Consider the following 27,873-nt stretch of genomic DNA (forward strand, 5'->3'; position numbering starts at 1 on the left):
GAGTAGAAGATGAACTATCTCCCAGAGTCATAAAGTTAAAGATGAAACATTCTTTTCAACATTTTAAGCAAGATTAGTGTATTATTTTTGTTTTGTACAATTTTAGAGTGAAAAAAGGAACACCATGCAAACATCATCAAAATTCCATGGATAGACCTCAAAAGAGCAGTGCATGCAAGACGGCCCAAGAATCTCACAGAACTAGAAGCCTTTTGCAAGGAAGAATGGGCGAAAATCCCCCAAACAAGAATGGAAAGACTCTTAGCTGGCTACAGAAAGTGTTTACACGCTGTGATACTTGCCAAAGGTGGTGTTACTAAGTACTGACCATGCAGGGTGCCCAAATTTTTGCTTTGGGCCCTTTTCCTTTTTTGTTATTTTGAAACTGTAAAAGTTGCTTTAAAAGCTTGCTTAGATTATTAAAGAAATGTGTCATCTTTAACTTTATGCCTTTTGGAAATCAGGTCATCTTTAACTCACTTAGCTATTCACAGTAACAGAAATTTTGACCGGGGTGCCCAAATTTTTGCATACCACTGTACGTTGACGATATCTCTATTGTTGGTCAAATCAAAAGGTGGTGACGAATCAGCATATTGGAGGGAAATTGAAAATCTTCTTGAATGGTGCCATAACATCCTCTCACTCAACTTCAGCAAAACTAAAAAGTTAATTATCGACGACAGGAGGAAGCAGGAGGTCCATGAACCAGGTCTGGGGGATTGGAGGTGGAGAGGGTCAGTAACTTTACATTTTTTGGAGTTCTCATATCAGAGGATCTGCCCTGGCACCAGCACACAAATGCCATTCACAAAGAAGGCATGGTAGCACCTCTACTTTCTTAGAAGTTTGCTTAGATTCAGCATGTCAAACTTTAACAAGCTTCTCTAGATGCACAATGAAGAGTATCCTAACTGTTTACATCATGGCCTGGTATGGAAACACCAATGCCCAGGAACAGAAAAGTCTACAGAAAAAAGATGGATACAGCTCAGTCCATCATAGACAAAACCTTCCCCACCATTGAGATAAAGCACCGAACAGGCCCTTTGGCTTTTCGAGCTGTGCACGATTCAACCTTGGCCTAATGAAGCAACAATTTATAATGACTAATTAACATACTAATCAGCACCTTTTTGGACTGTGGGAGGAAACCAGAACACTTGGAGTAAACCCACACGGTCACAGGGAGAACATACAAATTCCTTACAGGCAGCGGCAGGAATCAAATCCAGGTCACTGGTACGGTAAGGCGTGGTGCCAACCACTACACTATCATACCGCCCCAAACACAGCAGTGCCAAAAACAAAAGTGGTATTCATCATTTATTTACTTTGAGATACAGCGCAGAATTGGCCCTTCGAGGAACCCCCAATTTAACCCCGGTCTAATCACGGAACAATTTACGATGACCAATTAACCTACTAACCAGTATGTCTTTGGACTGTGGGAGGAAACCTGAGAAAACCTGTGCACTCCACAGAAAGGAAGCACAAACTTCTTAGGTGGAACACCAGGAGTGCACCTTGAACTCTGAAACCCCGAGCCATGGCCCATCAAGGGCCCCCCCAACATCCAAGCCGTGCACTCTTTGCTGCTACCATCAGACAGAAGGTCCCACACCATCAGGTTTAGGAATAGTTATTACCCTACAACCATCGAGTTCCTGAATCTGTGTGGATAACTTCACTCTCAACTCTCAGCTGACTCCACAGCCTACACTCACTTTCAAGAACTCTACAATTCCTACTCTTTTTTTTTTGCACGATTTGTCTTCTTTTGCATCTTGGTTGTTTGCCAGTCTTTATGCATAGTTTTTATAAATTCTCATGAATTGATTTTTCTGTTAATGCTGCCAAGAAAATGAATTTCGAGTTAGTATTACGATAACATATACACCCAATCCTCGTTATATGCAAAGGATACGTTCCTCGAAGTTGACGCATAATGTGAATAATTATTTAAATGGACACGTTCCAGAGGGCTTCCTAAATGTGTTTTCTGTAATTTATTCACATTTTTATACTAATACGACACAAAAGCAGTACAACATTTATATTATATTTAATCAATTTAAGGTAATATTCAATGTAATAAATCATAGAAAGTTAACATCCTCTGGTGTACAGTACTCACCAACAGTGGCAGATGTGTTCGCTCCAGGAGATGAGTGGTTCTTGTGGTGTCGGGCAGCTTTACACGGATAAGGTGGATGGTTATGGTCGTCAGGATAATATCAAGCACAGCAAGGGGTGAAGGAAGACTCACAGAACTCTTAGAACTGCCGGCAGCAGAAGATTACAGTGATTTGCATAAAATGGTGAGGGTTGTTTGCTTGACAGCATTTTGTTTTAAATTTGCTTGTAGGGAAGAAGGGTTGACAGCAGGGAACGGCTAAAATGCTGAATCCATTCTAAACTTGGGTCCATGTCCATCGCCATTTGTGCCAAGTGTTCCAACTTCCACCATTCCCTCACCGTTGGTAAACTCCTGGGATTTTCAAAATCGTCTGTTGCTTGCAGTATCTGAGAGATAGTTCACCGTAAAAAAAACGTACACCTTGAATGTGGATCACACCTTGGTCGAGTGGTTGAATCAGCGATGTTGTGTTAGGCGGCGGGAAACGCACTGTTATGTTAGGATGAATGCTGTTCAAATGTTTAGGATGGGCTGGCGCATTGCAAGCAAAAGAACTCTAAAGGCAAGATTCTGTTCCCGACAGTAGCGTCTCAGAGCTGTGTTACCTTCAGCTGATGCCGCGCTGTTTATTATTTCCAACTTTTTTTTCAAGTGTTAAAGCAGTTCTCTGCCGCTCGGCTGACAGCCCAGGACATGACATCGGACGCTTAGGAGGCATAGTTAAATATTTCAAGCGCAAAATCACTGCACCGTAGGTAAAACCAACAAAAGTTTAAGATCGTGCATCCACACCTTGCCAAAACCAATGCGAGAGTGGCGGGAGAGAGATTGTGAGGCGCGCGCACGTGACTTGTATTGGCGGGAAGGTAGTGCTCCTCGCATAACTGTGAATTTTAGACGCATATAATGAGACGTTGGTAGAAATAGGTTCCTCACATAACTGTGAATCCGCATAGTCTGAAGATGCATATAACGAGGATAGGGTACATGTACTTTGATATTAAATTTAATTTGACTTGGACAGTTTCACCATAATATATTTTCACACTGCACATTGGTTATAATACGATTGATGGACTGGGGCACATTATTTGCATCACATAGGCTGTATTAGTTACAGTGCAATCATGATCCAGAAAACCTGTTTAAATCTATGCTTTGAAGGCAATTGTGCCTGTTCTGCCACACCAGAACTTTCTGTAATGCAAATTTTCTTAGGAATGTAATTATCATATTATAGCAGAAGTCTCTGTATTTGTCCGAAGTGAGGACGCACTTGAAAATTTACCATCTCATAAATAATGCACCAATCTATCCGAACCCTTGAGAGATCATTAGTGTGTCAGTCCAAGATATTAATGACCTCTTCGCCTTACCCCGATCTTCCTGCAAAATGTCACCAATTTCACTCACACTGTGGGCACTCAAGCGACACTCTCGCCCATGCCACAGAGCTCGCTGTTTCAGACTACCTTATTTGGTAGTGTGCAGCCGTCAGATGCTGGAATATCTGGGGTAAGCTCTTGTGGGTCAGAGGTTATCGCTGCAGACACAAAGTGAAAGGGAGCAGCAAGACTGCAGTCATATACTAATGCGCCCAAACACACCTCCAAGCTTATCAATGGTAAATGTATCATTGTGTATAACGTTTAGAGTCAGATGTCCTGATTTTTATTGATGTCCTTGATTCATTTCATTATAAACAATTTTCTAAACAATAGCACTGCTAAAATTTCTTCTCAGAGTAAAGAACATAGAGGTCATAGCTTCCGGGCTCTGCATATTTTCCTGTGACAGTGTGGAGATTGACTGCTCCAAACTCCTTGTCATCTCCCATACTAACCAGCCAGACCTGACAACATGTTAACCACCTTGTGATGTATCCACATCAGCTTGGTTATGACAGCATCCCAATCACATTCTTCATCCAAGTCCTTCAGCAATGCAAGTGAATTGTTTCCTCCAGCAAATCTCTCTCAAAATTCCACACTGCAACAGCCTTTCCACATCTTGCATGACCTTCTGAGGGGGGAAGCATTTGCTTTTGCCCTCGCTTCCCCTTTTCAAATGTAATTTAATATGCAAAAATATGTGCAAAACAACAGTTTATGTCATTAAAACCAAGATTTTATATTATTTTGCATATTTACTTTCCCTTTAGTTTGATTAAAATCTAGCACTAGGTACCAAGCTAAACAAGACACACAAACTACTGCAGATTCTGGAATCTGGAGCAAGACACACACTCTGAAGGAACCCACCAGGTCAGGCAACAACTACGGAACAGGTTTTTATCCTCTTCTATGCCACCCTCTCTCACTGCTCCCCCTCTAATCTCTGCTAAGCATCCTCTCACAACAGATGCTAACCGATCAACTAAGCTTCTTCAGCATCTTGTACGTTGCTCCGGGTCCCCGCATCTGTGGTCCATTGTCTCTCCATTATATTGCTCCACTGCAAAGTCTCAAGATTGCCCAACTTTAAGTTTCCTGTTTCAGAGAAGGAGTTCTATGAGTCATCTTTCACTGCTCTGTGATCCCTGTTAAAAACAGTTCAGATAAAGCATCTAAAAACAAATTATCAACATTTCCTTACGTAGATGCTGAGTTCTTACCGTGTTTGTGTTGCATCAAGCTGAATTATATCCTTTGGAAATAACAGAAAGCTATGTCCACCTTCATGAACTTGCTCACAACATAGTAATCTATAAAACATAACTCCTTTAGTTACTAGGAGAGAACTGTAATGCTGTACTCAGTCCAGTTTTCACTTTAAACATCTGCTGCTTTATTTTGATAATCCTGAATTAGTTGAAAGTTGTGATGTTTCACTTTATGACCTATTTTAATAATCCCAAGTTATTTCAGGGAATCAGCTGACAGAATTGTGTTAAAATTACAGCTTTCTCCTTGGGTTCTTCACTTTACATACAGCAAAATGGCTTCAGTATTTTACCTTACTAAATATCATTTGATTTGGAAGAGTTAAACTGGAACTTTAACAAGTTAAAGAAGGCATGTAGGTAAATCTATTCAGAGTCCTGTGTTTTTACTTGCTTCATAACACTGCATTGCTCAAAAGAAGATAGATATCAAATGGTTTAGAACTCTTCAGAATCACTTTAAGGAAAGCCTCCTATTCAAAATGCTCCTGTGAATTTAACTTCATCATGTTCACTGAATATTGAGGAATTGCTCCCAAGGCAGAAGTCTGCTAGAATGTACAATGAAAGCACAACCACAGCGAATCTGTACCAAGACTTAACCTTTCTCTCTGCCCCCGCCCCCCCACCCATCCCATACCTAAGCCAACCAGCACTATAAACCTGTTACAGGATGAAGCAAGAAATAAATGCTTCCAAAATTAAAGCAGTTTTTTAAAATTTAAAACTATACATGACCTGGATAAAGTTCTGAGCCAGGCCAATACAACATAGCCGAACAGAACCCGAGCCTGACCCAGATAGCCAGGTCCCATGCGGTAACCATATTCTAAGTCAACAAGGAGATGCCATGATCCTATGATTCATAGAAATAGCTCTCAGGTGTTACTCCTTGATACAACACAGGAAGCTCCTTTTTTGTTCAAGGTTCAAAGTTCAGAGGTTCATTTATTATCAAAGTATCTACGCAGTATACAACTGAGATTCTTCTTCTCCAGATAGCCATGAACAAAGAAACCCCATGGAAACCAGAAGAAATCTCCATATGCTGGAAATCCAAGCAACACACATAAAATGCTGGAGGAACTCAGCAGGCCAGGCAGCATCTATGGAAAAGAGCAAGCAGTCAACGTTTCAGGCTGAGACCCTTCATCAAAACCATGGAAGTAAGTCTCCCCTACACCCCCCCCCCACCGCACAAGGTAACAAGAACAACGGTACTCTTTCACAAAAGGAGGTAAACATGGCACAAAAGGACAGCAGCTGGTGTCCTGATTGTACAGTCAACAGCTTGTCCAGTGCTTATGTCAGACCGGACAGGTTTGCCAAGCAGAGAGGGGGACCAAGAGTGCTGGAAGTCGGTGAATGATGGTGGCCATTGTTAACCTGCAATGAATAACAGACCAGCCATTTTAAATGCTTCCTATACTTTGCTGTACTGCTTACATCAACAAAATGGATTCACATTCTGCCAAAATCCTTTACAGAAATATCAGCTTACCTCTTATTCCAGTCCCACTTTCCTGCACTAACCAATTCCACCTATATTCCTGTAATATTTATAAAGCTCTCAGTCAGTCTTGATCCACCCTTCACAAACCTATTGGTTACAGAACTCCAGATTGACAAACTCCTCCGTGAAGAATTTTTTCATCTCAGACCTGAATGACAGATTTGATCTCAGGCTGATAAAAGTGCCGAGCCAGGGCAGCAGAACATGGCCCAACTGAACCGGAATATCTTATCAGAGGGTATACCCTAACCCAAAAGCCAGGTTCTATCCTGTAATCACACTTTTAGAGGGCTGATTTTTTAATTTTATTCTGAGACTATGGCCTGAAGTTCAAGACTCTCCAGCTAATGGAAGTATCATTGCTGTATCCATATTATCAAGCCCCATAAGGCTGTTATACCAAGCTCTCATTCTGCTAAACCCAAAAAAGTGGCGATCCAAGTCTATTTAATGTCCATTCAGATAATTTAACCAGATAAATTTTCATTCATCACCCTTCATCAAACATTTATCTTTCCACATTAGGGAAGTGAGCTGTCTTCACAGTATTTCTGAAGTGATCTTATCAAGGACCTTTATAATTGCACAAGACTCTTGTACTCAAATCTCTATGCAGTGAAGCCAAGGTACTGTTTGGTCTTCTTAATCACTTCTTGTACCTGCACGTTAACTTGTAATGATTTGTGCACTACGTTTTTCAAGTCCCCCTGAACAACTTCACCGTAAAATAAAACTTTTCTATTCTTCTACTATAACAGGCAACGTTGTTTTTATCTATATACTACTAAAACTCTCATGCTCTGACTGTTTGTGACCTCCAATTAGCGCAAACGATGCATTACAGCTGCACTTTTTTCAGCTCAATCCAATTAAAATGCGCTAACTTACAGAATGCAGGCAAAGCTCAGGGTTACGTATTCGTATAAAATTGCTCATTCGCCAAAAATCAACAGGTTGCCTTTCACCCGAGACCCGATCAGCCATCATGGAAATCAGGACGCAACAGCCCAACGCATGCACACGGCCAGCCTCAGCAGCGACACCTACCGGAGCAAAAGGGCAGGGCAGCTCTATTTCGAGGGTTCACATTCTGCTCATCACCATCAGCATGTGCAGGATTGGGACAGATCTAACTGCCACCCATCAATGAGAGATAATTAAATCTTATTGCAATGACGTACTTCGAGACACCCATAAAACCCTTTGCTGCAGTCAAAGGACAGCGGTGACTATATCGTATCCACCACATAATCAAGAATAATCAGCATCCTTTGGTGTTAGTGCTTCGTATCTTCTATCCAGCATTGGGGTTAAAAAAAAAATGGACAGCCTAATTACGCTGCGTGGAAAGGGAAGGGGGACATTATGGTCAAGAGATGATGCCAAACATCGTTGGGAAGCAGCAAGGAGAGGGAGAGAACAAGAATTGGATGAGGCCAGGGCCGCATGACTCCAGGATCAAAGAGTCAGGACAGAAAAAAGATGAGAGAAGAAGAGACAGAGGAGGAGAGGCATGCACGTCTCCAGGATCAGAGACAAACAACAAACAGCAGAAGTGCTGAAGAGACGGGGGATGAAAGGGCTGCACGTCTCCAGAATGACAACCAGAGGCACAAGGGTGGCAGATAAACCAGAAATGATGCCATCAAAAGTGTCCTTCGTTAAATGAGGAGCAGCTATATTTGCTTTGCTACGCGTCATTCTTCTTTAATAAACTGAGGTTTTCTACTTCAGTTTCCAAAGCAAAGCGATACCAATAGCATTCAGGAAAATTTAATGTTCATTCTGGTCACATCAGACTGCACTACCCTTCTCTCAAATGGTGCCCCAACGGGTCACCCTGTTGTCTAGTACATTTTTATATTTCACCTGTCGTACCCATTTAGCCTGTCAATATTCCCCCAGTGCTTCTCTCCATCTTCCTTATAAGCCACATGGGCATACAGCTTTGTATCATCAGGAATTTTTGATAGGATATTTGGGAAGAAAGTCATGGATGCCAACAAGGACATAGCTTCCACAATCAAAATGTTCTTATGATCAACAGCCAATATAAGTAGAGGAAGTGGAGATGTTTTCAACTGAAAAAGTCGATGTAACTAGTAGATATGCTAGTTCAGTGAATGGTTTTATCCAATCATAGGATGTTAGCAATGCTGATAAGTCCAGTGCCCAACATGCTACCTTCTCCTCTGTGAAACAAGTACCTCAGCAGTAGTACAGTTGAATGATCTCTTTGATGGTGCACAAAGCAAGAATTTGGAAGAATGGCATTGATTATTTGTTCAGCTGGTCTGTCATTCATTGCAGATTGACAGCAGTCACCATCGTTCACTGACACCCAACACTTCCAGCACTCTTGGCTCCTCTCCCTGGAATGGCCAAGTGGTCACAAGTTGATAGGCCACTGTCACCCCATTAGCCAAGCAGAAAGAGCGGTCTAAGCAAGACTGTGTAGCCAACAGTCAGGTCACAGGATATCACTTGCCCCAGATGAATGCTTTGCTCACCAGACAGTCCCATTACAATGTGGGGTCTCTGAAGACTCAGCAGGAAGAGGGTCTGCTTGAGTACTGTATATGCATTTTGTCACTCTTCCCATGTCCCTGAACCTTCAATATGCCACACCTAATTACTAAGCCCAAGGAATTTGTTAACCAGTGCTTTAGCAGCTAAACACTACAAAAAGTATAGTCCCCATCACAAAACACTCTGGAGAGTATTTAAGTCTACAATCAGTTTGAAGTAAGGTGTAGCAGCAAAACTGATCCAAAAATCAAAAACAACTGCCAACCTGCCGATGGCCATACGGACTTGTTACACTTGTGTGACACTCCCACAGCTCCAATGATTGCTCCAAAGTGTTGAATTTCTTATTTTGATCCTTTATTAGCAATTAGCAAACATACAATTAAGCATTATTGAGCAATATCTTAGTGGTCAGCAAATATATGATCTCTGCTGGCCCCAAGCTACACATTGCCATGAAATAAACATGAAAACACAACTTATTCCCTTTGCTTTTACTATGCCCCCACTCTTGTGTCAGTTATAAGTACAGAGAATACAAAGCAAATAGAGAACAGATACATGGCTCCTACACATGGTAAGGTGACATTACCTGAAGTTTGCAGTATCCCTTTAAATAACAAAGGCAGGAACTTAGCACAACTTACTCTTAATTTTACTTGGACAGTTCTACAATGGTTACCATGTGGAGGTTCGAGCCTCGCCTCCTCAGACCACGGGAAGACTTGAGCATTGTGAATGATATCATTAAGTACACACCAAATCGGGAATAGTCCAGGCCTATTAACAGGCATCACACACAAAAGTGCTTGGTCACCGGTGGTTTCAGATAAATCAGATTTATACTTCATATAAAAACCAATTTTGAAGCAATCTAATTTCTAAACTTGAGTTGTCACCAAGATAAATGTCAAACTAATGACCCTTTGGATGATGTCACTAACGAGAGAATGGAGAAATCAAACAGCAAAGATCCTTAAGTACAATACAAGGGGAAGAACGTATGTGGATCTTCACTAAATCAATTAAAGGTTGATATTCTGTGAAAAGATCTAAAAGATAACTAATCCACCAATGAATATTATGGAGTCCTTTTCTCGAAATGTTTAAACATTTCCAAGAGACTATCAGGGCAAAAAGAAATCAAACATTTCCAGTTGAATGGGTTAACCTCAATCACTGCTGTCAACAAAAGTAGCACAAATCAGCCATGCACATTCTAATACATAAAGAAAAGCACCTCAAAGTGTCAACTTCAAGAAAAGCAAAACTAAACCACTTCATGTTTGCTGACATTTCACAAAAAGCTAAAAATTTTTGAAAGCAGTTGATCACCCTCCACAACTGAAGCAGATGTACAAAAGCCAGGAATTCATCTGATGTAGGTTAACTGGTCATTCTAAGTTGTCCTGTGAATACTCTCGGATTAAATAGGTGGGTTGCTGGGTGGTGTTAGGCCAGAAGGGCCTGTTCCCCACTGCCATCTCTAAACAAGCAAACTAAATAAATTGTCAATTAACTACATCAATCTCATGGTCACATTGTTTTAAAATTTTGGGTGTCGAGGCCTTAATGGCCATGGTCAAGATACGTACTCCGGAGTTCGTGCAATTTACAGCCTCAGGAACCATGTGCCACAGGGCATTCTTCTGCAGTATATAGCTTTATAACTTGCATCAAGGAGCTGCAAAATCCCCATGTTGCTCTATCTTCAACAGCAATGACAATGAAATAGGTGTCAATAAGCAAGTATCAGCAGTGTAGATGATTTGGAGATATCAAAGCTCAGCACAGGCTTCCCCAATTCAATATAAACACTCACAGTCCATGACCTCTTACAAATGTGTACATCACCTGACTTGCTCCTCCCGGGCATGTAAAATAAGACATCAATGAATGTATCCCACTTCAGCACGTAGCTAATTCTGGAGCTTCCTAAATTGCACAGTACCAAACTACCTCGGCTAAGACCTCCAACTGGGCTTTGCACACCCCGAATTTTCAGTATTGTGTTAAACCACAAATGGCTCTAAAATATAGCAGGCAACTGAAATAAAATCATGATTTTATTTTATTTTACTTGATTTATTTGAATGGCAGATCAGCATGGTATAACTATAGGAAATATCTTAAACTGTCTCCATCAGCAATGTAGTTTTGGCCACTCAGAAAATTTTCATCTTGTAGTGCTTCACACTATGCCAAGTTCTTCCTGAAGTCTACTCAAACTCTTTCTTCATCATATTTTACCAAGTTTCTTTTTCTAGCATGCACAGAAGCAGAGTTTGAAGGGAAAACAAATGCTTACACAGGTTAACGACTGAACCAGAAGATGTAGTACTCTGGTGTTCTTACAAGATGTACTTTCCACAGGCCTGGTCAGCTGTTAAATGCCTATTCGCAAATTACTGCACACCACTGGACGACTTGTGAGATTACCTCAGAAAACAGCAAGGATTCAAGTATTGGACTCATATAGCCCTATATGACATTAAGAAACTAGTTGGACTTTTAAAAAAAATCTGGAGAAGTAAAGCTTTTATAAATATAGAAATTAAATACAAGTTCTCAATGGGAGGAGAAGATGGCGGCACGACGCAGCTTGTAGTGGCCACTCTGGTGGTGATATCTGTTGTTTGTCAAGTAGGGTGCCGTGCACAATCCTGACTTGATGGAGACAGACGTGACAGCACGGAGGAATATCTAGTGAAACTTCTGAAATGCCTGCTTCGCTGCCACTGCTACTGTGTGATCCAGAATCTCCAGAGGGGAAGGCCCCGAGTCCTCGGCTTTACTTGTTGCTCGGCGGCCAGGGCGGGGTCGAAGCGCTCGGCATTGGATGGCGCTCAGTGTCGGAGGCTCGGAGTTTTCGGACGGACTCAGAGTCCGCTGCGGTCGGGTGCTTCCAATGGTGTGGCATCGGTAAATTTGCAGCGCTTGGAGGTTCATGGCAGGGAGAGTTTCTCCCTTCTACCATCTGCGTGAGATGATGAGGCTATTGGGACTTGAGACTATTTTTTTACCGTCGCCCATGGTCTGCTCTTTATCACATCACGGTATTGCTTTGCACTGTTGTAACCATATGTTATAATTATGTGGTTTTGTCAGTTTTAGTCTTGGTTTGTCTTGTGTTTCTGGGATATCACTCTGGAGGAACATTGTATCATTTATTATCAGTACTTAGATTTTCAGAAGGCCTTTGACAAGGTGTCACACAGGAGGCTACTAAACAAGGTAACAGCCCGTAGTATTCCAGGAAAGATACTAGCATGGATAGCACATTGCCTGAATGGCAGGAGGCAAAGAGTGGAAATAATGTGTACCTTTTCGAGTTGGCTGAGGATAAATAGTGGTGTTCCACAGCGGTCAGTGTTGGGACTGCTTCTTGTTATATGTCACTGATCTGGATGATGGATTTGATGGGTTTGTAGCCAAGACAACAGAAAGATGGGTGGAGGAGCAGGGAGTGTTGAGGAAACAGTCTGTAGGAGGGTTTGGACAGATTAGGAGAATGGGCAAAGACACAGATGGAATATAATTTATGGTCATTCTGTTTAGAAGTGGGAATAAAGGTATAAACTATTTTCTAAATGTGGAAAAAATTCAGAAATCAAGGTGTAAAGGGATTTGCGAGTTCTAGTGCAGGATTCCCAAGTGGTTAACTTGCAGGTTGAGTTGGTAGCAAAGGAAGCAAATACAATATTCGCATTCATTTTGAGAGGACTAGAATATAAAAGCAAGGATGTAATGCTGTGGCTTTATAAGGCACTGGTGAAGCCTCACTTGGTGTATTGAGAACGGTTTTGGACGCCATATCTAGGAAGGGATGTGCTGGTTTTGGAGAGGGTTCGTAGGTTCATGAGAATGATCCTGGGAATGAAAGGGTTAATGTGTGAGGCGCATTTGATGGCTCTGGGCCTGTACTCACTAGAGTTTAGAAGTCCAAAGTAAATTTTATTATCGAAGTACATATAATGTCACCATTAACAACCCTGACATTCATTTTCTTGCGGGCATACACAGTAAATACAGAATAAACTGAATCAATAAAAGAAACCGCCTAACAGTCAGACAAACAACAAATGTACAAAAGACAACAAACAGTGCAAATACAAAAAAAAAAATAAGCAATAAGCATTTGAACATGAGATGAAGAGTCCTTGAAAGCAAGTCTATAGGTTATATGAACAGGTCAGTAAATGGGGCAAGTTAAGTGAAGTTATCCCCTCTGGTTCAAGGGCCTAATGACTGACAGGTAATAACCGTTCCTGAACCTGGTGATGTTGGTCCTGAAGCTCCTGTACCTTCTTCCCGACAGCAGTAGCAAGAAGACAGAATGGCCTGGATGGTGGGGGTCCTTGGTGATGGTTGAATGAGGGTGATCTCATTTGAAACCTATCAAATATTGAAAGTGTGAGATAGAGTAGACATTTAGAGGACATCTCCAATAGTGAGGGAGTCTAGGACAGCCTCAGAATACAAGGATGTCCCTTTAGAACAGAGATGAGGAATTTATTTTGTCAGAGGGTGGTGAATCTGTGAAATTCATTGCTACAGACAGCTGTGAAGGTCAAGTCATAGGGTATATTTAAAGTGAAAGCTGATATGTTATTGATTAGTAAGGGTGTCAAGGTTACAGGGATCTAGCAGAAGGATGGGGTTGAGAGGGAGGATATAAGAGCCATGATCAAATGGCAGAACAAACTCAATGGGCCAAATGGCCTAATTCTGCTCATACGTGTTATGGTCTTACGGTAATTGAGGCCTCTACTAAACAATTACATGATAAAAGTACAATGAAGACAGAAATTACATTGAACACTTAAAAAGCTTGTTCGGCCACAAATACTGATTTCAAAAATGATCAACTAAAGTCTTAGTTAGAGCATGTAGGATATTTACTAGAGTGGTTCCAAATTTAAAGGATTTTAGCTGCAGTTAGAATAGAGAAGCTGTGGGTGTTCTTGGAGCCAAAAGAAAAATAGAAGATTTTATTAAAGCATAAAGATCGAAGCAGTGTTAGATAGGCCAAGTAGAAAACAATACACCTCTTTTGCACATAGCTCATGGGCCAAGAGCCACTGATTTAACATAATGGGCAAAAGGTGGAGATAATTATGCAGAGAATGTTCTGGAACTTTGTGCAAGAATGGTAGAAACAGTCCATCAAGGCATTCAAGAGGGAACTAAATGTACACAATGGAACTAAAAGTAGTAGTACAATGTTATACTGTTATACCTGCAATCAATGTTCCCTCTAATTTGTGTCAAAATCTTGTGCTGTGCCATTTTTTTTAGCCCATGACAACATGTGTGCATTGAATAATTCCTTCAACAACAGTATAAATCAGCTAGTTCTAAAATCTGCAGACAAATCATCGCAAACTCCACGTTGTCAACACCGACCATATTAGAAACCAGAAAAGGAATTGTGATTGCGTACAACTGTGAAATATACTTAACATGCCAACAATACCTTTGTGCATTAGTAACAAAAGATGTGTACGCGCACACACACAGACACCTTAGAGGGAACTTTGCCTACAATGTCTTTCAATAAGATCATTTACTGATATTTTATCCGATTGTCACTTCCTTTTATTCACCCCATACTCCTTAACATCCCAAAATATTAGCAGAGGGAAAATAATTTGTTGCCTTATGCAGACAGAACAGACAAATGGATTTCTCTGCAGAGTACAGACTCAATAGACTGGGGTGAATGGCCTCCTTCTGTGCTCTAACATGCTAAACATTTTAATCTCGTAGCAGAATCACGAGTGTGCTAATCGTCAAGCAAACAAAGAAATATCCTTTGCAAAGATGAAGCAATTTTATCCATTCGTATTACTACAGATACCAGAAGCCAAACTAATAAGTAAATTTCCCCAAACGACAGATATATAAAAATTGCACAAGCTTCTGCCCAGAATAACAAGCCAGAAATGGCATAATAATATTAGCAGCAGAATAAAACATTCAAGCATGAAGGTACAGGGAATAAAAAGACCAAATGCCACACATTTACATGATGTCCTCATTCTTCATCTGGCAAAACAAAATTGGGTGAAATCCAGTTGGGCTAAACTTTATGCTTTCACAAGCCCCTGCAAGCCCTTAGATATTGCTAAGCCTCTGCTCCTCAATACTCTTCAATGTTAACTTCAAAACTAAAAGCAAAACCACAAGAGAATTTTCAACCTTCCTTGTAATTTTCCTTTGGTACAGAAGCCAATACTGATTCATAATATACAGCATACATCTGCCACATTCTTAATTATTTAAGAGAAAGCATTAGAGACGGTGAATGCGATCGCCCCAAACATCAAGCCAAGACGTGGTCTCGAATTTCATCATACTTCGGAACGTAGTAGCTCTCCTCACTAAAGTATTTTGAAGATGGTTTTGTAGGCCTGTAAGAGGGAAATTTTAATTAAACATAATACCTTTTATTGAATGCTCAATGACTGTGAAGCAATTTGCATCAACACAAACAAGCACATCATGGAAACATTAACCAAGGAAACTAATGCATAACATCAAAATGAACTTCAATGGAAAAGCAAAGCATTCAAGATCTTTCCCCAGAGTGTCCTAAAAGAGCAACAGTGCATTATTACTTATCAATGTCTGTACTGCCTTTATAATTCACTTCATGAAAGTACATTCATAGCATTCTAACTTTCAGTAGCTCTGCCAATTGAAAATTCAGTATGAAGTCCATGTGACTAGATCTGAACTTACCACCAGTAGGAATTGATCAAGCTACTTAAAAAGGCTTGCTTCGCTTCACCATTTTCAACTTGATTAACTATAAATCCAGAAATGTAAGATGAAAATCAAACTTAGTATCTGATATACAGGAGATCTGCAAGTGGTAATAAAGGAGATTTGTTGGAAAATATTAACTGCCCGACTCCAATAACCTGGCAGGATGCAGATTTCTGTGGTGCAGAGAGATAGATTTTTCACATTGTTGGATGTTAATTCTATTAACTGCTTAACATTATTTTTCAGTTGAAAGGAGTTCAGGAAGTGTGGCCCTAGAAAGGGCAGTCATTGTCTGATGAAAGATGCAAAATCAGAAATTTCCAAATATTCTGATAGGTCATTATCAAAGTTGATAATTTCTCCTTTCATACTTGACTGACAAAATTTGCCAGAAAATATTCATGTATAATTACAATTTCTCACCTTCAAGAATGATTTTTAAATATGTTAACCTAAAATTAAAATAACTACTGAGTTTTGAAAACTTGCATTTCAATGAGTGATTGGAACAAGTTAATGTCAAACAATGTAACTCACAAAAATCTGACAGACACATTAATTTAATCTTGAAGAAGGTGAACAGCTTGCTGCCATCTGTTTCTGCCTACTGCACGCTCAAAGAGTGGTACAACCAGAACACAGCAAACTCTCAGCAATCCAAGTGACCTAAAAAAAAAACCTCCAAAGCAACAAAAATGAATTGTTATCACTTAAGCAATAAAGGCTCTTTTCATTTGAAGTACAGTGGCTGTTTAGATGTGTACACCTCATCCTCCTACCAAAATAAAGGGAAATCTCAGGTGCTTGCAGTCCAAGTTGAGCTGGCACTCTCGTGCTGCTGGTTGACACTACAGCGATCCTGGCTTCCAGTGCCATGTGCGCAGAGTTTGAGAGAACTGGTTTCCTCTAGAGTTCCAGTTTCTCCCACGTTCCAGTGTTGCGCTGGATGGATAGCTAACTGATCATTCCAAGTTGCTCCTAGCCTCAGTGCTGGGGAGAAGCAGGGTCAAGGGGTGCAAAACAACAGGAAACAGTGACGTGAAGGAAAACAGGACTGGTGGGCTGTTCCAGAGACTGAAATTATCTCCTGACATGTCAAGAGGCATCTGCCTGATCACTGTGTTCATCCAGCCCACAGACAGGGTAGAGTGGCTAAAAACAGCCGCCCGATCATAACAATTCCTCATTGTTCACTGTCATCACAATTAAAGATTGACAAAACATCTAAATGGGATATTCACTCCCCCACCTCCAGAACAGAAGCTGTCACACTGTGCCTCATTAGCATTGTAGTCCTTGAAGCCTGAGAACTTTGACCCCGTTTGTGCTTTCAACTCACTTGCTATTTGTAGAAACCTTTAAAAACCGCCAACTAAATCACAATATCTAAATTTCTGACAATCCTGAAGACCTGTGGCACACTTCCCAATGGCCCAGAGTAATGAAATGCTCAGCACTCTATATTGGTTGGTGACAAGAAAGCCTCATGACGCCACTTGCTGAGAAACTCAGCCATCACAGACAGAATAAGGTTTTTAGTTAGAAAGTAGGAGCTCATTTTCATTAAAATACAGATGGAAAATTTCCTCAAAGACTTCTCTTTGGATACAACACTTGAACTACCTAGAATTTAAACTGTGTCTGTGGGAAGAATAACTGTGTCTCTGTGGACAGTTGATGAGAGTGCAGGATTAGCGTAAAAGAGTGGCTGATGGTTGGTACTGAAACTGTGGGCAGAGGGACCCATTTCTGCATGGCATGTCCCCAAGACGTGACTTGTGGAAATTTACAGCTACAGCTTGATTTGTAGACTTTACATGACAACTTTTTCTTTGAGAGGTCAGAGAGACAAGAAGCCAATTTAAAAGAGAGGGCGGCATCACAGCAGAGCGGTTAGCATAATTCTATTGTAGTGCCAGCGATGGGGGTTCAATTCCCCCACTGTCTGTAAGGAGTTTGTACTTTCTCCTGTTCATCATGTGGGTTTCCTCTGGGTGCTCTGGTTCTTCCCACATTGCAAATGCACACAGGGTAATAGGTCACATGGGTATAATGTGCAGTGCGGGCTTTTTGGACCAGAAAGGCCTGTTACTAGGCTGCATCTTTAAATAAATTTTAAAAAATACAAACCGATAACACTGCAAGAATTTAATTAATAATTAGCTCCCACTGCACAAAAATTCCCCAACAGGAGTTTCAGCATCACACCCCAGAACAATCACACCAGAGCCCTCTCAAAACTTCAAACTGCCCAGACACCAACCATAATCATCAAAGGCTGACACTGTGAGAGGGTAGGAGGATCTATTTTTTTTTAAAATGTTACTTTATCTTTTTCCAATTCCCCTTGCAACTGCTAATTGCTTGTCCTTCTGCTGGGGCATCTGACAATAGCATCTAAACCATTTACAATACTGTCTCTCTTTCCTGTGCTTAGTAAATGGACAGGAGTTCTTCACCTGACCTCCATCTGAGCCAATGTGACAAATCAAGTTTCCTTCTTCGCTGGGGCAATTGGCTGAAGCTATGTTTGACAGCTTATCACTTTTAACTGCTGTTTTTAGGTAATTGTTTGGTGATGTGCTTCAAGCTAGACATAACATAATCAATGAATCAATGAAAATTTGCAAATATCATGATTAAGTGCTTCCAAACAGCACAGATCATCAGCAATTGCAAACTGGCTGTTGGCGGATTTTGTCAAATGCCAGATGTCCTCTGCATCTACATCGCATAACGTTTTCAAATCCCTTCAACTAAAAGATGCACCTTAAGCACAGAATTGCACAGGCTATTCAGTCTACAATGTTGTGGTGATCTTAGTGTCAATTTATACCAAATGTCCCTCTTCCTGTGTGTCATCCGCTGCTTTCAGTACTGGTACTTCCAATGTTAATCCTTTAGTATCTAGTCTTCCATCAACAGAGCCCATACTGTCAAGCTGAAGACGCCAGAGCAGGTAAAAGATGTATCACTGGGACTGGAAGTACTGCACTAATGGACTGGACTAATGAATGAACTTATTAAAGGTGCCCACCTGCAATCGGCAATTCAGTGGAAGCAATTACAACTAATTGTGATCTTCTGAATGCACTAACTAGGGTGCTACTTATTGGTAAGCGGAAGTGAACCATTGTAAACTAGGCAGATAAGATGAAGGCAAAAATACATATGTGCAAGAAGTTGTTCCACATTTTTAGCTAAAAATAAGTTTCATAAAAAGGCAATATATTCAAAATGTCTAAAATTTGTTTCCTTACATGGAGTCACATAACAGGAAACCACTCAGTGATTGTGCACATGTCTGACCTTTGAAGGAGCTGTCCAATTTCTCCCATTCTTCCCCTGCTCCTCATCACTGCCCTAAATTTTTTCTTCATTTTTAGGAATGTAACGCATGCGCTTTCATCATCTTTCTAGATGAGGGGTTCCCAACCTTTTTTATGCCATGGACCAATATGAGTAAGCAAGGGGTCTCTGGACCACAGGTTGGGAACCTATGTTCTGGACATCATCAACTGGACTATAACAGCTGGCTGTATAAAAACACTCAGATAACTTAGAAAGCTTAAAAACATCTTCAAATACTGAAAGTCCCTGCACTTTTCTTCCATCGTCAGTTTGCACCACATTTTTAAAAAAAGTTTTGTCGGTAGTTTCCTCAAATAAATGTGTTATCTCACAACAAGTCATTGACTGATGCTCCCAGATGCTGTTGGCTTACGATGTCACACTGTAACAAATTAGCAATGTGACTACCATGTCGGTGCACCTTGTGAATTTAGACATTTTGTGTATATACAACAGGCTCATGGAGCAGTCCTGATCACATAAACTGTGTATGATGTCTTGAAAGGTTAGCATTAATTGAAATCTCTCAAGGGTTATTTGGAAATGTTGGCAGCTTCAAGCCACAAGAAACAGGAGTAGGATTAGGACAGACAATCTTTCAAGTCTACCCCAACATTTAGTAAGGTCATGACCGATCTTTCATGACAATTTCACGTCCCTATACCATTACAATATCATTTGATTTCAGTGATTACTAAAACCTATCATCTCTTTCAGTCTTAAATTTATTCAATGACTCAACATCCTTGTGGGGTGAGGAATTCTAAAGATTCATAACTACCTGCAGTAAGAAATTTCATCCCATTTCATTCCTGAGCAGCTGACTCATAACCCTGAGACATTAAAACCGTCTGTACCAACATATCCAGCCCTGGTAATCATTTCCCTAGGATTCATCTGCACAAGTACTGAGGAATCCATTCATTCCCTTCTCATGGGACAACCTCCTTATTCCTGAAATCAGACAAGAGAACTTCCATTGCCCTCTCTCTGAAAGCACCTAGAGACACCTTTCCTCGAGTAAAGGATCCAACCCCCATGCAAAAAAACTGAACAGTGAATACTTTTTAAAATGTGCAAATGTAAAGGGTGGGGGGGGGGGAGGGGAGGCAATCCTTCAAAAGGCAAGTTTGAAATCCTCAAACTGCCCAAGAAATCAGGCACAGGCAAACAGGGATTTTATTCCATCCAATATATTTAGGACTTTAATAGCCAGGCTACAAAATGTAATACACTCACTGTTGCTCAAAGCAAATTGCATTTAGACTAAACCAGATACAAGCATACCAGCTTGTCACTTTAAGGATAATTAGTCTCTTGAAACACAAAATGGCCCACTTAAGTTTCCCATGAGAATTCCGCTCTTAAATGTAAACTGCTATGATGAAATGTGTCGAAACTCATCCTTAAGAGCTTTATGAGTTGAAACCACCCGTTTCCAAGACTCCAAACCGACAGTCGAATTTTGAAAGGTCGCGCCTTCCAAATTTCGTTGCGTTAAGTGTATTCACGGCTTCTACAGGCTTGGGAATGAAGCAAAGAGAAAGAAGGCGAATGAAAGGAACATCTGCGTAAAAGTGCCGGATTTGCCACGGAAACTTTGCATTTTCTCCGCAAGGTTCCCAGCACCAGCTGTCTGTAGACAAGGCCTTCAGACCCAGATTTGCTACCTGCATATATAATCATTGCCACTGTAGCAAGCATGAATAATACCCTCATTTAAAGGAAAATGGAAATCTGTAGGTCACATTAAGCATTTCTATTAAAAAGTACAAGAAACATCTATTTTCAACCTATCGCATAAATCGAGATATTATATAACACTAAAACGTCATTACCACTGGTGACTTCCATCTCCTAGTTTTAGGGAGGATTCAATAGGTCTCAACAAATGCTGAAGGATGGAAAGGGAAGCACTGCATCAACAAGCAAGCACTGCTACATAATCACTTCTGCTCAGAACGCAACACACCTCGCACTGAGGAGAGCATTTCCATTGCAAAAAAAGAGCACGAAACAGATGCACTACCTGCTGCAGGCGAAGTAGCTTGTGTGTATAAATGATACAGGTCCCACTGCCTCTCGACCAGGCTGGCGTCTCTGACACAGCCGCAGCCCCGCTCGCGAGTTCGCGCTCCGGGCTCCGGGCTCTGTGATTGATGCGTGTGACGAAACAACCCGCGGGGAGCGCGCGCGCGCTCTCGCTCTTCCGCTCTCTTCCAAATAAAGGCACGAGCATTCTTCCCCGGCTGCGGCGGGTCGGGGGCGCGCGCATTTCCCAAAAAAGGGACTGCGGGGGCGAGCAGAGCTGGGAAAGGTGTTGGCTGCTTTGCTTGGTTGCATTGCCTACTTTGAACAGTAAAAAGAACTTAACTTGCGTTGCACCTCCTTCATTTTTGCACTCGCCTTAAAGCTACAAATGGAAACCACAGCTTGCAGCCAAAGCCTTAAATGCACGGTGTAAAGTATATTAGCGTTCATTTTATTCATTAAATTGAGGTCAGATAGCTTTAAACTCTTCATGACTCATCCCTGTATCACGACTACAATTTTGGCTCCTTAATGCAATGTCAATTTGCTCCAGGAACTCAAAGGTTGAAAACTATCTCTGCAATAGTAAAATATGATCGTCATTAGCACAGAGTCATAGACTCATACAGCATCGAATCAAACCCTTTGGCCCATCATATCTAGGCCAATGACTGAGCATCTATGGATGCTGATCCCACCTATCAACATTGACCTATAATCTTGATTCATTTGCTGGATCTGCAGACTTTCTCATGTTTGTAAATAGCTACAGCACCATTTTTGTACAAGCAGCTGTCTGAGGTGATATTGCTTTCATCATCAAAGGGACATTTCAACCCAAATCTGCCCTAGGTGTGAGGACAACAGTCTTTCTCCATAGAGCCTTAGCATTGGCTGCACCAAATTTCAGTGCATCCCTCAGCACGTACCCCTGCAGCTTGGACTGAGCCTGACTTCAACATTCCTTTATAGATATCTCACTGTGCTGAAACACCAACAATTTTCAGGCAGACCAAAGGGTGTCGTTCAGGAATTGATGACCTTCCAGCAGCACTTGATGTCTGTCTCGGAGAGTGTTTCTGGGAACAGCCCATTGATCAGAGAGTTCACTGGGGATGAAGCAGGACATGCACCCTTGCATCCACGCCCTCATCCTCTTGGAAAATCCATAGTCCGCAAAGAGATGGGTGACCATTTCTTCTCAACACTGCCACCCCAAGGGTAGCGTACTTTGGAGGTGATATGTTGTGTCTAGAGGTAAGCTCTGATTGGGAAGACACCCCTCACTGCCAGCCAAAGGAAGTCTTTGTGCTTGTTGGTCAAATCTGGTGAGGACACGTTCTGCCAGATGGGTTTGGACCATTTGCCAAGGAAACGAACCCACAGAATCCACTGTGTTCCCATCCCACAGTGTCTGAAGTACATTCCACACTGACCACTGCCTAATGGACTTGTGGTCAATGATATTTACTTGGAAGTACTCTTCCATAAAGGACGGGTAGCGTGGTAACATCTAGCTGACTGGGACAATTGCATGGAGATAGATCAGGCCTATCTTCTGCATAACCAGGGACAAGTAGATATACATAGTGCCCTCATACTTTGGATAATAACGAGGCAGCTTATGGAGAAGAAGTCATCACCCTGACACAACCTCTCCCTCAATGCTGCAAAAACAAAGGAGCTGTTTGTGGATTACAGGAGGAATGGAGACAGGCTAACCCCTATTGATACCAATGGATCTGGAGTTGAGACGGTGAATAGCTTTAAGTTCCTCGACATACACGTCACCAAGGATCTCACGTGGACTGTACATACTGGCTGTGTGGTGAAACAAGCACAACAGTGCCTCTTTCAACTCAGACAGTTGAAGAAGTTTGGCATGAGTCCTCAAATCCTAAGGACTTTCTACAGGGGCACAATTAAGAGCATCCTGACTGGCTGCTCCACTGCCTGATATAGGAACTGTACTTCCCTCAATCGCAGGACTCTGCAGAGAGTGGTGCGGACAGCCCAGCGTATCTATAAGTGTGAACGTCCCACTAGTCAGGACACTTACAGAAACAGGTGTGTAAAAAGGGCCTGAAGGATCATTGGGGACCTGAGTCACCCAGACCGATTAATTCATGCTAATACAATTGTATTTCTATGTTATATTGATTGTCTTGTTGTACATACCATTTATTACAAATGACTATAAATTGCACATTGCACATTTATATAGAGATGTAACGTAAAGATTTTTACTCTTCATGTATGTGAAGGATGGAAGTAATAAAGTCAATTCAATTCAATTCAATTCACATGCTGCCTGATACAGCCACACATGAAGGTGGTCATCAGGATGAGGGAAAAGTTGGGTACACCTTTGACTTCTGATCTCTGGAGACATGCAGCATAACCCCATTAGACTCCCTCTATCTTGGACCCCCAGGTAAACTTGAAGACATTCCAGATCATTACCGAGACAGAGGAGTGGGGAGTAGGCCACACCAGCACTAAGTACAACAGCTCTGAGATCATATCCCAGTTAATAACATAGTTTTTCCCAGTTATTGACAGGGAACCCCATTTCCACAAACACATTTATTTGTTTTACCTTCCCAATCTGCTTCAGCCAATTCTTGCTACATGCCTCAGTCCCTCCAAACCAAATCCCCAGCACACATCAAAGTTGCTGGTGAACGCAGCAGGCCAGGCAGCATCTCTAGGAAGAGGTGCAGTCGACGTTTCAGGCCGAGACCCTTCGTCAGGACTAACTGAAGGAAGAGTGAGTAAGAGATTTGAAAGTTGGAGGGGGAGGGGGAGATTCAAAATGATAGAAGACAGGAGGGGGAGGGATGGAGCCAAGAGCTGGACAGGTGATTGGCAAAAGGGGATACGAGAGGATCATGGGACAGGAGGTCCGGGAAGAAAGACAAGGGTGGGGGGAACCCAGAGGATGGGCAAGGGGTATATTCAGAGGGACAGAGGGAGAAAAAGGAGAGTGAGAGAAAGAATGTGTGTATAAAAGTAAGTTACAGATGGGGTACGAGGGGAAGGTGGGGCATTAGCGGAAGTTAGAGAAGTCGATGTTCATGCCATCGGGTTGGAGGCTACCCAGACAGAATATAAGGTGTTGTTCCTCCAACCTGAGTGTGGCTTCATCTTTACAGTAGAGGAGGCCGTGGATAGACATGTCAGAATGGGAATGGGATGTGGAATTAAAATGTGTGGCCAGCACCTTCAGGTAGTTGGAGCTGATGGTGAAGGGGACATGCAATAAAATTTAAGTAATCTGTTCTCCTGTTGCATGGAAATCTCAATAGTTTGCAAGCTTCCTCACCTGGTTCTGTTCCCCACCCTCTCTTTAAACTTATTAAGACCCTGTTCCCACTCTTCTTTTAAACTCCACAGGGCTTTGCTTCCTGAGCACCTTTGAATATTTATTCTGTGACTGTGTAACATCTAAAAATAAGTGAATTGAATTGGCTACTGGAGGGCACGCATTTAAGGTAAGAGGAGAAAATTAAAGGAGAATTAAAAGACAGAGATTGATAGGTTCTTGATTGAACATGGCATTACGGGGAGAAGGCTGGGGACTGGGGTTGAGGAGGAGATAAAAGAAAGGATCAGCCATGACTGAATGGTGGAGCAGACTTGATGGGCCGGGTGGCCTAATTCTGCTCCTATGTCTTATGTTCTTACGGTTTTGTGTGTGGAGCAAGTTTTTAACCCAGGGGATGACAGGTGCCTGGGACAGTGGTGGAAGCATATGCAATAGTGGTGTTTAAGAGGCTTTTGACACACGAATATGCAGGGAGCATGTGCAGGCAGAAGAGATTTAGTTTAATTTGGCTTTGTGTTCAGCACAGACATTGCAGCCCAAAGGGCCTGTTCCTGTGTAGTAAAAATTTGTTGGTGCAGCGACAGAAGCAATATCTAATAGTCTGAAAAACCTGTCAGTCCAATCCTATCAAATCCCAAAGGGTGTCAGATCATTGGATCTTGATTGGAGTCACTTAATGTTCACTTCCTGTCAATTAGGAGGATGATTGGCTGTTACTACCTTACCAAGGCATGATGAGTAGCATTGTAATGGTGTCAATCTGCTCCTTTGTGTGCAAAAAATTATTTTCATTGCTGTTTCTATGAAATCCAGTGTGAGATAAAACCTGCTTCTACATGTTGACAATCAGCAACAATTGTAGCACTCTGTGGGTGTGTACCAAATCTTTGCCAGGATTACTAAAAGGATGGCATCATGGGCCAATTGTCATCGTCCCCAAGTAAAAACGTACAAAACAAACTGACTATTCATACTCTGCAACAGAATGAACAGCCACAGGTATAATAATCTGTTGCATCAGCAAAAGACCTCACTCAACAGACAAACCTTGCTCCACCAATTATACTCCAGATACCACAGTCTTTGAAATCCAGAGAATTGCAGAAACGAAACAGCACCTCAGTCGCCAAGACCTCATTTGATGCAACAGGCCAACTTTTGAAATCCTTCTGGATTCTTGCACACCCTAACCCTAACCCAATCTCTTGCAATACAAATGCATAAAAGCTAACAGAAGAAAGAAACAGAGTGACTGATCAGCTTAGAGGACCCATGGCTTTGATATCCAGTCTAGATCATAGTCATCTCTAAATTACAGCTGGTCAAATCATTGAAATTAACAATTTCTCCAATATTTAAATTTAATAGGGAGTAGACTATGGTAGAGTTATGAACAGTGAAACAGTCTGCTACCGCAGAGGCAATTATCTGGCCTCAATGTCCAAGTAAAGAGTACAGTTATTGGCCTACAATTACAGAAGAAAGCTATACAAAAGAGAGAGAAAGAAAATACAAATCAAGCTTATACAAACCATCCATGTAGTTTAACCCTTTAAACCATGTAGAGTCCTGACGAAGGGTCTCGGCCCGAAATGTCGAATGTACCTCTTCCTAGAGATGCTGCCTGGCCTGCTGTGTTCACCAGCAACTTTGATGTGTGTTGCATCCATGTAGTTTAATCCTTTAAACCAGTGGTCCCCAACCTCCGGGCCGTGGACCGATACCAGGCCGCAAAGCATGCAGGGGTGCTGTGGTAGCCGGGACGCACCCAGCACATCTTTAAGAAAAAAGCCGAAATAAACAATAGCCTCTGATCTAGGCTGACATTTACGTGCCGGGCAGCACCTAATTAATTAGCTTGTTTATTTTGGCTTTTTTCTTAAAGATGTGCTGGGGGTTCTCCTTCTTTAAAGAAAGGGCTTTTCCTTCCTCCACCATCAATACTGCCCTCACCCTCATCTCTTCCATTTCACATACATCTGCCCTCACCCCATCCACCTCCCACTCCACCAGGAACAGGGTTCCTTTTGTCCTCACCTACTACTCCACCAGCCTCTGTGTACAGCACATAATTCTCCATAACTTCCTCCATCTCCAACAGGATCCCACCACCAAGCACATCTTCCCTCCCACCCACTCCACAGATCTCCTGCCTGATACTTATCCTTGCAAGCAGAACAGGTGCCTCACCTGCCCCTACACCTCCTTCCTCACTACCGTTTAGGGCTCCAGTCTTTCCAGGTGAGGTGACACCACCTGTGAGTTTGTTGGGGTTATCTACTGTTTCCAGTGCTTCCAGCGTGGCCTCCTATATATCAGTGAGACCCAGTGTCATTTGGGAGACTGCTTCACCTTGCACCTAAGCTCCATCAGCTAAAAAAGGTGGGATCTCTAGGTGGCCACCCGTTTTAATTCTACTTCCCCTTCCCATTCCAACATGTCAGTCCATGGCCTCCTTCTCTGCCTGAATGAGGTCACACTCAGGTTGGAGAAGCAACACCTTATATTCTGTCTGGGTAGCCTCCAACCTGATGGCATGAACATCGATTTCTTGAATTTCTGGTAATTGACACCCTCCCCACCCCTTCTTCACCATTCCCCATTCCCATGTCCCTCTCTCACCTTATGTCCTTACCTGCCCATCACCTCCCTCTGGTGCTCCTCCTCCTTCCCTTTCTTCCATGACCTTCTGTCCTCTCCTATCACATTTCCCCTTCTCCAGCCCTTTACCTCTTTCACCAATTGACTTCTGAGCTCTTTACTCCACCCCTCAGCCTCCCCTGGTTTCGCCTATCACTTACTACCTTGTATTTCTCCCTCCCCTTCCCCCACCATCTTACTCTGACTTCTCATCATTTTTCTCCTGTCCTGCTGAAGGGTCTTGGCCCGAAATGTCGACTGTTTACTCTTTTCCATAGATGCTGCCTGGCCTGCTGAGTTCCTCCAGCATTTTGTAAGTGGTGCTTGGATTTCCAGCATCTGCAAATTTTCTCTTGTTTGTGATTTGACATCAATGTATCCTTTTTGAGGTATGGAGTCAAAGAACCGTGGAATACTGTAGCAGAAATAGGCCCTGGCCCATCTATTTCATGCTGACCTGGTTGCCTGCATAATCCCATGTACATGTGCTTGGATCTTAGCCCTCCAATCCTCTCTCTTCAATATATCAATCCAGACTTCTCTTAAATGTTACAATTGAACTCTCATTTACCACTTTAGTTGGCAGCTCTTCCACATTTGCACCAGAGGTCCCCATGTACTTGTGTGTAGTGCTCAAAAATAAATGTAGATTTACAATTAGGGCCTGGCTGAGGCTCCAAATAACAGACAAATGATGAGCATTCACCTTTAATGAACAATTTGGCTTGAGAAACATTTCCATGTTAAAACAAAAAAACATTGTGAAAACAACAATAGGGTCCACACAATGTAATCTGCACATTGTCAAGCTGTGAAGAATCAACAGAATGTCAAAACTAGCATAAGTTCTTCACAATTTTAGTGTTTGCTTTTGCCACTAATTATCCTTACTCATATCAGTTCTTCAA

At 41.9% G+C, this 27,873-nt stretch overlaps 1 protein-coding gene and 1 long non-coding RNA gene across 3 annotated transcripts in view; one reads left to right on the forward strand and one right to left on the reverse strand.

Annotated features, from left to right (window-relative positions):
* Positions 1–21,349, reverse strand: part of LOC134358030 (adenylyl cyclase-associated protein 2-like) — a 199,508-nt gene extending 178,159 nt beyond the window's left edge. The window contains exon 1 of the mRNA XM_063069902.1: positions 20,996–21,349. Coding sequence (XP_062925972.1) covers positions 20,996–21,309 — 314 coding nt within the window. The 5' untranslated portion in view covers positions 21,310–21,349. The remainder of the gene's footprint in view (positions 1–20,995) is intronic.
* Positions 1–27,873, forward strand: part of LOC134358032 (uncharacterized) — a 152,512-nt gene that overhangs the window by 91,351 nt on the left and 33,288 nt on the right. The window contains exon 4 of one of the 2 annotated variants that reach the window (XR_010020778.1): positions 5,801–5,968. This is a non-coding gene — a long non-coding RNA (uncharacterized LOC134358032). Of the gene's footprint in view, positions 1–106; positions 217–5,800; positions 5,969–27,873 lie in introns of those variants that run through there. The other variant, XR_010020779.1, reaches the window with a different exon arrangement.

Source organism: Mobula hypostoma, chromosome 17, assembly GCF_963921235.1.
Source record: "Mobula hypostoma chromosome 17, sMobHyp1.1, whole genome shotgun sequence".
Taxonomy (NCBI): Eukaryota; Metazoa; Chordata; class Chondrichthyes; order Myliobatiformes; family Myliobatidae; genus Mobula; species Mobula hypostoma.